This window comes from Meriones unguiculatus, chromosome 14, assembly GCF_030254825.1.
Source record: "Meriones unguiculatus strain TT.TT164.6M chromosome 14, Bangor_MerUng_6.1, whole genome shotgun sequence".
In the NCBI taxonomy this organism is placed as follows: Eukaryota; Metazoa; Chordata; class Mammalia; order Rodentia; family Muridae; genus Meriones; species Meriones unguiculatus.
Window position 1 is genome coordinate 47,310,897 of NC_083361.1, and position 12,113 is coordinate 47,323,009.

The 12,113-nt window shown below is 40.4% G+C and overlaps 1 protein-coding gene across 3 annotated transcripts in view; it reads left to right on the forward strand.

Moving 5' to 3' along the window:
• Positions 1–12,113, forward strand: part of Atp10a (ATPase phospholipid transporting 10A (putative)) — a 192,743-nt gene that overhangs the window by 177,587 nt on the left and 3,043 nt on the right. For all 3 annotated transcript variants that reach the window (XR_009585526.1, XM_060367242.1, XM_060367243.1), the window contains exons 16-17: positions 677–802; positions 5,426–5,626. Coding sequence is in view for 2 of the 3 variants with exons in the window: in XM_060367242.1 (XP_060223225.1) it covers positions 677–802; positions 5,426–5,626 (327 nt within the window). In the remaining variant the exon portion in view is untranslated. The remainder of the gene's footprint in view (positions 1–676; positions 803–5,425; positions 5,627–12,113) is intronic.

Here is a 12,113-nt window from a genome sequence, read left to right on the forward strand (position 1 = left end):
TGTTGTGAAGGACATTGTGAGGAGATAAAAGTCAAATATGGACTCCTTTTCAATTTCATGAGTGAACAATGATGAAGACCGCAGGAGGGGAAGGAAAGAGCTAAGTGGAAGTCTACACATACCTGCCCTTTATACTCATATGTTCACCATCTGCAAATCCCAGCAGCTGTGAGGATTATATTTGGGAACAAAGCACATGAGTGTCAAACATGTAGAGATATTTTTTCCTTGTCATTCCTTAAAGACTGTTAATTCTGCTGGAAGAGCAGTCCAAAATACAACTCCCATGGTTTCTTTATTTCTGTCTGTCTAATATCCATCAGTCAGCTTTGGCTCATATTTGAGATCTGGGTATTATATAAAAACAAGCACCGTGCATCTTTATGTTTTGTGGCTTCTTAGGAAACAGCATTAAAAAAGAAAAACTGAAGCTTTTTAAACTCATTAATCATATATCTAGTATTTGAGGCCTTAAATAGTTCTAGAAAGTAGCATCCCCAAGCAACAGCACTTACTGAATGGTTTTTCTTTTTAATGAAATGAGTTAATAAGACAATGCCACACTTAGCACTGTATTTGAAGCTGGATTTCTTTCCTCCCATTTGCTTTGCCTTGTCTTTGTTCTTTTATGCCAAGTGGGGTGTCAGCAGTAATGAGAATTACTTTCCTTTTCAAGGCTGTGATGGCAAGTGACTTTGCAGTGCCAAGATTCCGATACCTGGAGAGACTCTTAATTGTCCATGGACACTGGTGCTATTCCAGACTGGCCAACATGGTGCTGTATTTCTTCTACAAAAACACAGTAGGTATTTGACATGGGTCTTTAGAGTTTTTCAGTTAAAAGGCTTATAATTTGTAGGATCATTACCTTCATAAGGCTAACAAACCACCAAGATCTGTCTGCTCCATTGTTTTGGGTTTGTATGAATGTGATCTTAGCCTGGCCTTGTGCCCTATAATATCTAAAGACTAACTCATGGGAAATGAACAGACAGGCAACACAAGAAAATTCATGTATGATTTTATAATGACAAAGCCGGCAGTTTCCAAGAGGTCAAATCAATAGTAAGTTGCTAAGTCTGTGTTACTTTCTGACATCTGATTCTGTTCTCAAGTTCTCAACCTGTCTGCATTGGGTTTTTAGGAGTGTTCCATTGGGGTGTCCACAGTGGGACACTGATTTCTCTTCTGTAGGCCAGCAAGATTATAGGAGAAGATTATTCAGTGGCATTGCAATCAGAAAATTACTTGACCTTGCTATATAGCTTAGATGTTGAATAGTGTCTATCACAGGCACATGCCAAATCCTCAAGTGAGGCCTTGAACCTACTAAGAAAGGGACTTCCACATCCTCTTGGGTTCATGGGACAAGGTAGCTATCTAAATAGGTAGCTCCATTTTAGTCAAGACTCCTAGGCCAGATGTGCTGTGAACAGTTGGGTCTTTTCAGGAGCTTTGAATACAGGGCCCTTCCTGATCTCTCCCAAGTGGCCCTTGTGTTTAATCTTAGTCTTTCATACTCCATAGGCCTGTAGGATGGCCCACAGCATCATCACAGAACTTTGACTCATTTGTAAGACACTCCCCCAAAGGGCTTCAGGACTCCTGCTCTTGGCTCTGCCTCTGGCAGCTTGAGGCTAAGTGAACCAACAAGAAGACAAACTAAACTTTTGGGATAAACCTAAGCTTGTCTCATAAATCTTATTGTCTAGGTTCTAAAACTCCAGTGTCAAGACTATCTCGTGTCCTTCTGAAAAAGAATAAAATAAATTAAAAGTTTATTATTATTATTATTATTATTATTATTATTATTCCATATGAAAACCTTCATAACTTGGTGTCAGTTACAGCTCTTTTTATGTTCCTAATGGTTCATTCTTGATGCTGATATATTTTCCCTTCCTAACCTCCCCCACCTACTCGCTTGCCTGATTTCCAAAATGTCTTCTAACAAATGAATACAGATACTCAGAACCAATCAAGACATGGTTAATTGATTAGATTTGGAAATTAATTCCAATTAAGCTCTGCATGGGACCATCTAACAAACATTTTGCCTTTGTGATTTTTTTCCTTTTTTTACACCCCAGTATTGAATTGTCAGCATGGTGAGACCTCTGATATCCAGACCTAGAGGCTCCCAACTCCCTACACAAACTTGAATGACACCTGTGGAGTAGGCTAGAATGGAATGCAGCCTCATTTCTTTGGGTTCTTAGTAGTGGCATCTTAAGCATAATTGCTTCTTATAGTAGGGTTTGTTGTCATGATAACAGCCTGTTACAAGTTGAAAATATCACAAGTGAAAAAAATACATTTAGTGTGCTTAGGTCATCTACATTCATAGCTTGGTGGCATAGCACACTGGGACATTGTTACCTTGTGCCTTGTGCTCAGCTGGGAGCTTTGGCTCAAAGCCACTATCTAGCATTTCATGAGAGAATAAAGAACAAGCAGAAATTCAAATCAAAACTGAAAGTTTTGCAGAATGCATATTGCTTTCACACCATCATCAAAAACTTGAAAAATATTAAATTGAGGCTTCATAAGTTGAGAATCACGTCTGTTTGATGTCTTTGTGTTATAATTTTTTAATCCCCCCAAAACAAAACTAGTAATTAAGCCAACTGATCTCTGTAATTCTCAATAAAAGTTGGTAAAATTGAGATGGTAGTGAGAATAACATACTTGAAGCTTTCCAACACTTTAGAGGTAAACAAAGGTTGAAGTGGCAGCCTGAGGTGGGTACAGTCTCCTCTTGCTCTCCATGTTAAGTCTGTGCTTGTTGGTGAGCACAGGGACACAAACTGCCCGCTTGTTTTTTTTCATGTAAGATGCAGGGCTTTGTTCACAGCATATCCATGTGAGGAGTTCAAGGGTAATCACTCCTCACAGGAGAGAGTCATTAATTTTAAGAATAAATTGGCCTTTCCAATAAAGAGCAGAGAAGAACAGTTTCCATAGTAACAGAGATGTGGGAATAAAGCTCTTTGGTACTATGGGGAGGGGGGACTCTCAATTATCTAAGTATTTTTTCTTCCTGTTCCTTTTGACTCCCATTTGCTCTACTGTGACTCATAAGGCTGAGCCCACAGTGGTGGGTGAGCAAAAGTGAGCTGTTGGAGGAAGGCAGGGGAGAAAAATCAATGAAAAGCCCAAGACTGTCAGTGGTTGGTGTGGGGGGAGGAAGGTTGCATATTAGGAAACTCAAGTCATAGATTAAACGGTACTTTGAGGATTTAGTCATAGCTTCCACCCACATGGATTAGCACTTCTTCTCATCCTCAGAAGACATTTTCAAGGCAAGAAACCAACGCCTGGAGAGGAAAGAGGCTGATTCAAGAGCCAGTAACATAAAGCAACTCATTCAAGAACCACAGATAGCTGTAGCTCTAGAACACAACCCTCATTTTACCCAGTTGAATATCCATCTGCTCTACTACATCTCCTTTGGAGACTGAGTGCATGCAGTTTAGGCCAAGATCATCTGTGTTTGAACAAGTTGGATTTTTTACTCATACTCTGATCACGTGTTTTTATATCTCAAACATTAATTTTCTGTAAATGTTAACAGTTCTTTGAGCTTGAGCCTCAAAGGAAGAAGTGAAAACAGTAAACCAGGAAAAGTATGCCTCTGACAAAAGCCACAGGGTTACAGGGATCTAGTCTTTAAAGGTATCAGATGATTTAATTCTCTACACACCCCTACCCTCATGTAGGTCTCACAGGTATGGTCATATCATGGACAGAGAAACTGAAGTAGGTAGGATGATATGATCTATGCCAGATTACACAGTGTGAAAATAATACATTGTGTTCTGGCTTTGTATCACTCTACTGAAATAAATAAATAAATTATAAGGGAAAAGTTTTTCTTTATTTTTTTCTTTTAGGTATAAGGCCCATAGACTGTTGGCCCTATTTCCTTTGCATCTATAGAGAGACAGCACATCATGATGGAAACAAAGCTGCTTACCCCATGGTTCTCAGAGAGGCAGAGAATTGAGTCACCAGTTCTATTTAAGGACTTACCCTCACTGATTTGACTTCCTATCACTAGGCCCACCTCTTTCAGATTCTACTGCCTCCAAATACCTCTATGAGTTGGGAAACAATCTTTAACTCAGGGGCATCTGGGAAGCATTTAAAATCTGAACACAGTCTTTTAACTCTGTAATCAGACTGCCATACTCCTTACTTTAATGTAATCCAGCCACTGATACTCTGCCCCTGTGAAAGGAAAGGATAGGAGCTCTCCAAGGACCAAATATATCCAGGCACAGGGTCTTTTCTGAGACTGACAGTCAACCAAGGACCATCTATGGATATAACCTAGAACTTCTGCTCGGATGTGGCCCGTGGTAGCTCAGTAACCAAATAGTTTTCCAAAATAAGGGGAACAAGGACTATTTCTAACAGGATCTCAAGGTCAGGCTCCTTGACTTCCCCTCCCCCCCCCCCCGGGAGAGGAGCAATCCTATTAGGCCACAGAGGAGGACTCTACAGCCAGCCCTGAAGATACCTGATAAAACAGGGTCAAATGAAAGGGGAGGAGGTCCTTCCCTATCAGTGGACTTGGAAAGGGGCAGGGAGGAGACCAGGGAGGGAGTGTGGGGTTGGGGAGGGAATGAGGGAGCGGGATACAGCAGGGACACAGAGTTAACAAAATGTAACTAAAAAATAAAATTAAATTTAAAAAAAAAAGAAAGTGAAAAGACATCCTACCTTACTCACAGTGGATGAACAGGTTATTGAAGCTTTCTGCTTCTTACTTTCTTGCTTTCACTTTTGTACTTGTATGTGAGTTGTTGAGTATTTTTTTACTGTTCCTTTTTAAAATAAGGCAAAGATGAAAGGATCATGAATTCAAGGCTAACCTGGGCTGCATAGTAAACCTCCTCCCCCAAGAAAGAAAAGAGAGAGAGAGAGAGAAAAAAGAGAGGTAGGAAGGAGAAAAGGAAGAGAGAGAGCACGGGGAGAGGTGGGGGAGAAATAAACCAAGAAGATATGGGATCAGAAATGTATCCTAGAGTAGGTGTTTAGGAAGATAGAAAAAAAACAGGCCCCAGGGAAGAAGTCACAGGCTCTCTTAAAATGGGAGCCATCCTAAGCCCCAGTCACACCTTGATTGTTTCACACTGATCATCTCCAGCTCTTCAGGCACAAAATCTCATCTCTCCCTAGGATACTCCTAGGAATTTCCTATTACTGCTGCTGGTCTCTTGAGAACAGGAGGCTGTAGTAGAAGAGAATTATGAGGCATGCCAACAACAAGGCTGAAGGTTAGGGCTGTCTTTTGGGAGAAATCACTGCCTAGTCACTTTACTACAGAAAAATCTCTGCAAGGATCTTGGCTCTTTCAATGAGTCTCTGCAGGGACAGTCAAGAAATAATCTGCTTTTAATGCCCCCATTCTCTGTTGCAGATGTTTGTGGGCCTCCTGTTTTGGTTCCAGTTTTACTGCGGCTTTTCTGCATCTGCCATGATTGACCAATGGTATCTGATTTTCTTTAATCTGCTCTTCTCGTCGCTTCCCCAGCTCGTGACTGGGGTGCTGGATAAAGACATTCCAGCTGACATGTTGCTGAGAGAGCCACAGCTTTACAAGAGCGGCCAGAACATGGAGGTAAGCCTCCCTGTGTCTCTGCCTCCATCTCCTGGCCCTCTCCACTCTCCTTTTCACCTTCCAGAAAAGTAAAATTCCCCCCAAATTCCTACTTGATAGATACCTGAGAACAGTGTTGAAATTGTACAATGGATGCTCTCTGCTAGACTGTGTTTCATTGTGTTACCTTTTCGTTGCTGTAACAAAATACCAGAGAGGAAAAGATTTTTTTGCATACTTGATTTTGGCAGTTGTAGTTCTAGGATCAGGCACTCCCATTTGCGATTCTGGGAAGTGTCTGACCATCATGGTGAGAACCACATACTGGAGCAAACTGCTTGTATCAGGAACCAGAAAGCAACCAGAACTCACCATCGACTCAGCAGCATGGCCACAGTGACTTAAGGGAGTCTTACTAAGCTCCACTTCCTGAAGGTTTCATCATGCCCCTAAAGTGCCACCCTGGGAACAAAGTTTCAATATGCATGCCCTTGGGGGACATTCTAGATGACAGCCATTGCATTCATGAAGTAAAAGCCTCTCCACTTCAGCTATCTCTAGTAATCCAAGAAGAGTCCTCACCAAATCTGATTTACTCACAGGTGATAAGCAATTTCTCTAAAGCAAGCAAAAGCAAAGAAAAGTATAACTTTCAAAATGAGTTAAGACATCAGACTCAAGGGGAAAACAACTGAGTCAGCAGATAGGTGAATTTTTTTTAAATACAAATCTTTTATTATGCCAGAAATTGAATAATAACTACACCAATTTTGGTCTGAAGATTTTTCTCAAGCTTAATGACAATTAGCACTCTGACCATTAAAAGTTTATAACACATTGGGACATAGCTATCTGCCAAGGCTGTCTTGGAGACTTTCTTTATTCTAGTGCCCTTGAAACCACAAGATTCTTAAAAGTTGAGTAATGGAGTTGATTATGGAAAATTATAAAAGATAACTCTCTTCTGTCATAGTTTCTCAATGATGACTATACTTATGGTCAAGAGGAAGTTAAAACACATGACTGAGAACAAAAATGATATGATCTATCATATGATAGATCATATCATTTTTGGAAATGATATGGAACAACAGGAAATTATTCCTGCATACTTAATTCTGTTTAAATAAAAAAAAAACACCCCAACTGCCAGTCAGTCAGACTGCAAGATTCCCTGAACTCCAGTGCCTGACTCACTCTTCCCTCACCAACTTAACTCATCACCGGGGCTGGTCCCAGAAACCAATGTGGGTGCTTGGAACCAAATTAGGGTTCTCTGCAAGAACCTGAAGTTCTCTTTGCTGATAAGCTATCTCCAGTTCACAAATAAATACTTATCATATGACCCAGATATCTCACTCCTAGGTATGTACCCTACAGAAATGAAACTTGTACGTATTCTCAAACTTGATTGCAAAGGTAACATCACCCATAATTGCCTCAAATTTGAAATAACTCAAATTCAATGAGTAAATGCACAAATAGTATTGCATTCATAATTTTTTTACTGGTTAAATTGTTTATAACTTTATTTATTTATTATTTATTTTTAATATTAGTTACAGTTTATTAACTTTGTATCCCAGCTGTATCCCCCTCCCTCATTCCCTCCCAAATCCCACCCTCCCTCCCTCATCTCCTCCTTGCCCCTTTCCAAGTCCACTGATAGGGAAGGACCTCCTCCAGGTGAAATTTATGTTTACATCAGCACAACATGTTTGGCAAACTGATGGCTAGTTGTTCTAGCCAGCCCTTAAAGTAAACCATGTATTATTCTCTTTGGCCAGTTTAAGTTTTATGTGTGCAGAAAGAATACAGCGTCCTGTTCTTATGCAGCATGTCTAACTCAAAATGTATTTGCTTCAGGTCAGCTACTCTGCTGACACTTAGTTTCCATATGAGCAGGATCCACAGCTCAGGAGGCAGTTCACTAGAAGACAAGGGGGTGGCTTTCTGGGTGGTACCTATGGTCTTGACAGGATTCTTATCCTAGCTGGTTTACTCTCCTCAGCCAGCCATGAACAAGACACTACAAGCTTGTCATGTACAGTGAGGTAACCAATGAGAATGTTACCAGCACTTCCCTTAAGTGGTGATAAATGTTCTTCCTGTCTCCTGTGTGTATCCTGCGGACCAAACAAAGCCTTTGTCAGCTACTTGAGGACTTACTAGACTACTCCTAAGGAGATGGTGGGATCCTGGTTGCTTCTTTAAATACAGATTTTTGTCATCCAGGTACTAGTACATTCCATTTGCCTGTATCAAGACCATTTTTGCCTTGGATATATTGTTATAGTGTGTTAATCATTGTCATAACAAAATACCTAAGTCAGTGTTTTAGTTACTTCTCTATTGCTGTGACAGAACCATGAACAAGGCAACTTTTTAAAAGAATTTATTGAGGACTTCAGGTTATAGAGGGTAAGACCATAGCCACCATGCTGGAGAGCATGGCAGCAGGCAAGCAGACATAGCAGACCTTCCAATCTTTCCCAAACAGTTCCAACAACTGGGGTCCAAGCATTCAAATATTTGAGCCTATGAGGATCATTCCCATTTAGACCACTACAGTCAGGTTATTTGACTTAAAGAAAAGTAGTTTTTCATCTTATAGTTCTGAAGGTTGAAGACTGAAGAGCTTCATCTGGTGATGGTTTTGATGTTGATAGGGTATGAAAGCATGGCATGGCATGGCAGTCATGAGGATGTAGCTCTTCTAGTCATTTTCACATAATTTAGTCATGGGGGCTTTTTCCTGGTGGTTTTATTCTGTCTCCCAAAGGCCCAACAAGTTTTCACATTCTAAATATTTTTTGGTTTTTTTTTTTGTTTGTTTGTTTGTTTAGTTTGGTTTTTCAAGGCAGGGTTTGTCTGTGTAGCCATAGATGTCCTGGAATGCACTCTGTAAACCAGGCTGGTCCAGAACTCACATATCTGCCTGTCTCTGCCTGCTATTACTAAAGGTAAGCATCACCACCCGACTCTCTCTTTCTTAATATTCACAGTGAGAATTAAGCATTAGTAAATGTACCCTCAGAAACACATCTAAACCATATCAAAACATAGTAAAGACTGTTTAACATCAAGAGAGGTTGGAGAAATGATTGATGTTTAAGAGTACTTACTGCTCTATGAAGTGGATTCACATCCTGCTCATATGCACGTGAAAACACTCATATACTTAAAAGAAGTGAATAATTATAAAAACCAACTAACAGTTTGTTTATATGGTGGATTACATTGATAGATTTCTGTATATTGGACCACCTTTGTATGCCTGGATGAAGCCTACTTGGTCATGGTGGATGATACAAAAGACAAAAGCACCTATAAAGAAGTTAGGGACACTACACCCTTCCCAATAGCCACAAATAACATAAAATGCCTTGGTTTGACTCTAACCAAGCAAATGAAAGACTTGTTTGAAAAAAAAAAAAACTTCACCTTTGAAGAAAGAAATTGAAGAAGAAATCAGAAGATGGAAATATCTCCCATGCTCATAGATTGGTAGGATTAACAGTGAAAATGGCCATCCTGCCAAAAGCAATCTACAGATTCAATGAAATTCCCATTGAAATACTAACACAATTCTTTACAGACCTTGAAAGAAAAATTCTCACCTTCATATGGAAAAATAAAAATCCAGAATTCCTAAAATAATCCTGTACAACAAGATTGTCTGGAGGTATCTCCATCCCTGATCTCAAGTTGTACTACAGAGCAATAGTAATAAAAACTGCATGGTACTGGCATAGAAACAGAATGGTGTATCCATGGAACTGAATATAAGACCCAGAAAGAAACTCAGACACTTATGGATACTTGATTTTTGACTAAGATGACAAACCACACAATAGAAAAAAGACAGCATCTTCAACAAATGGTGCTGGTCTAACTGGATGTCTACATAAAGAAAAATGCAAATACATCCATACTTATCACCCTGCACAAAACTAAAGTCCAAATGGATCAGAGACCTAAATGGAAAACAAGACACACTAAATCTGTTAGAAGAAAATGTGGGGAAGAGCCTTGATTTCATTGGCACTGGAGACAACTTCCTAAACAGAACACCAACAGAACAGGCTCTAAGATCAACAATAAATGGGACCTCATGAAACTGAAAAGCTTCTGTAAAGCAAAGGACACTGTATTCAGAACAAAACGACAGTCTGGGAAAGGATCTTCACCAGCCCTATATCTAACAGAGGGCTAATATCCAGAATATATAAAGAACTCAAGAAGTTAAACAGCAACAAATCAAGAATCCAATTAAAAATCGGGGGTACCGAGCTAAACAGAGAATTCTCAATAGAGGAATATAGAACGGCAGAGAAACATTTAAAAAAATTTCAGTGTCCTTTGTCATCAGTGAAATGCAACTCAAAATGACCCTGAAATTTCACTTTACACCCATCAGAATGGCTAAGATTAAAAACTCAAGTGACAACACTTGCTGGAAAGGATATGGAGAAAGGGGAACCCGCCTCCATTGCTGGTAGGAATGTAAACTTGTACAACCACTCTGGAAATCAATCTGGTGCCTTCTCAGACAATTAGGAATAGTGCTACCTCAAGATCCAGCTATACCAAAATATAGGCATATATCCAAAATATACTCAACTTTACCACAAAGACATTTCCTCAACAATGTTTGTAGCAGCTTTATTCATAATAGCCAGAATCTGGAAACAACCCAGATGTCCCTCAACTGAGGAATGGATACAGAAATTGTGGTACATTTAACAAGGAAATCATGAAATTTGCAGGCAAATGGTGGAAAATAGAAAAGATCATCCTGAATGAGGTATTCCAGAAGCAGAAAGACACACATGGTATATACTCACTTATAAGCGGATATTAGACATACAATATAGGAAAAACATACCCAAATCTGTACATCTAAAGAAGCTAAGCAAGAAGGTGGAGGACCCTGGGTAAGATGCTCAATCCTCATTCAGAAAGGCAAATGAGTTGGACCTCAGAAGATGGAGAAAAAAGGAAACAGGAGCCTACCACAGAGGTGCTCTGAAAGACTCTGTAACCTGCAGGATATTAAAGCAGATGCTGAAACTCATAGCCACACTTTGGGCAGAGTACAGTGAATCTTATGAAAGAAGGGGGAGATGAAAGACCTGGAGGGGACAGAAGCTTGAAAAGAAGAGCAATAGAAGCAAAATATCTGGGCAAAGGGGTCTTTTCTGAGACTGATATTCCAACCAAGGACCATGCATAGAGATAACCTCAAACCTCTATACAGATGCAGCTCATGACAGCTCAGTGTCCAAGTGGGTACCCTAGTAAGGGAAGCAGGGACTGTCTCTGATATGAACTCAATGGCTGGCTCCTTGATCACCTTCCCCTGGGCAGGGGGGAGGGAGGGAGGGGGGGTGAAGGGAAGCCTTACCAGGCTACAGAGGAGGATATTATAGCCAGTCTTGATGAGACTTGATAGGCTAGGGTCAGATGGAAGGAGAAGAGGATGTCCCCTATCAGTGGACTCAGGGAGGGGTAAGGGAGGAAAATAGGGAGGGAGGGTGAGATTGGTAAGGGAGGTGGGAGGGGGCTACAGCTGGGATACAATGTGAATAAATTGTAATTAATAAAAAATAAATAAATTTAAAAAGAATATAAAGAAAAAATAAAAATTCACTAACAAAATCCATGATTTAACTTTAAAAATTAAGTCTCTTTGTTAAGAATCTTTTTAAAAGACTAACCATAAAACATTTTCAAAGTAGAAGGATGGCCCAGATTGGGGGTGGGGGGAACTCTGGGGGCAAACTAAAGATTTCAGGTATTTTTTCCTGATGAAAAGTCCCCTTGTAAAGCTTAGTAAGCAGTGTCTTTTTTTTTAATTCTTTATTAATTACACTTTATTCACTTTGTATTCCCCCCTGTGGTTCCCTCCCACCTCCAGTCCCAATCCCTCCCTGCCTCCACCCTCTGCATGCATGCCCCTCCCCAAGTCCACTGATAGGGGAGGTCTTCTTTTCCTTCCTTCTGATCTTAGTCAATTAGGTCTCATCAGGGGTGCCTGCCTTGTCCTCTTCTGTGGCCTGGTAATGCTGCTTCCCCCTCATGGGGAGGTAATTAAAGATCAGGCCAATCAGTTCATGTCAGAGACAGTCCCTGTTCCTATTACTATGGAACCCACTTGGATACTGAACTGCCATGGGCTACATCTGTGCAGGGGTCTTAGGTTATTTCCATGTATGGTCCATGGTTGGAGTATCAGTCTCAAGAAAGACCCCTGTGCTCAGACATTTTGGTTCTGTTGCTCTCCTTGTGGAGTTCCTGTTCTCTCCAGATCTTACTGTTTCCCACTTCTTTCATAAGATTTCCTGCACTCTGTTCAAAGGCTGGCCATAAGTCTCAGCATCTGTTTTGATAGTCTGCAGGGCAGAGCCTTTCAGAGGTCCTCTGTGTCAGACTCCTGACTTGTTCCCTCTTTTCTTCTCCTCCTGATGTCCATTTTCTTTGCCTTTCTGGATAGGGATTGAGCATT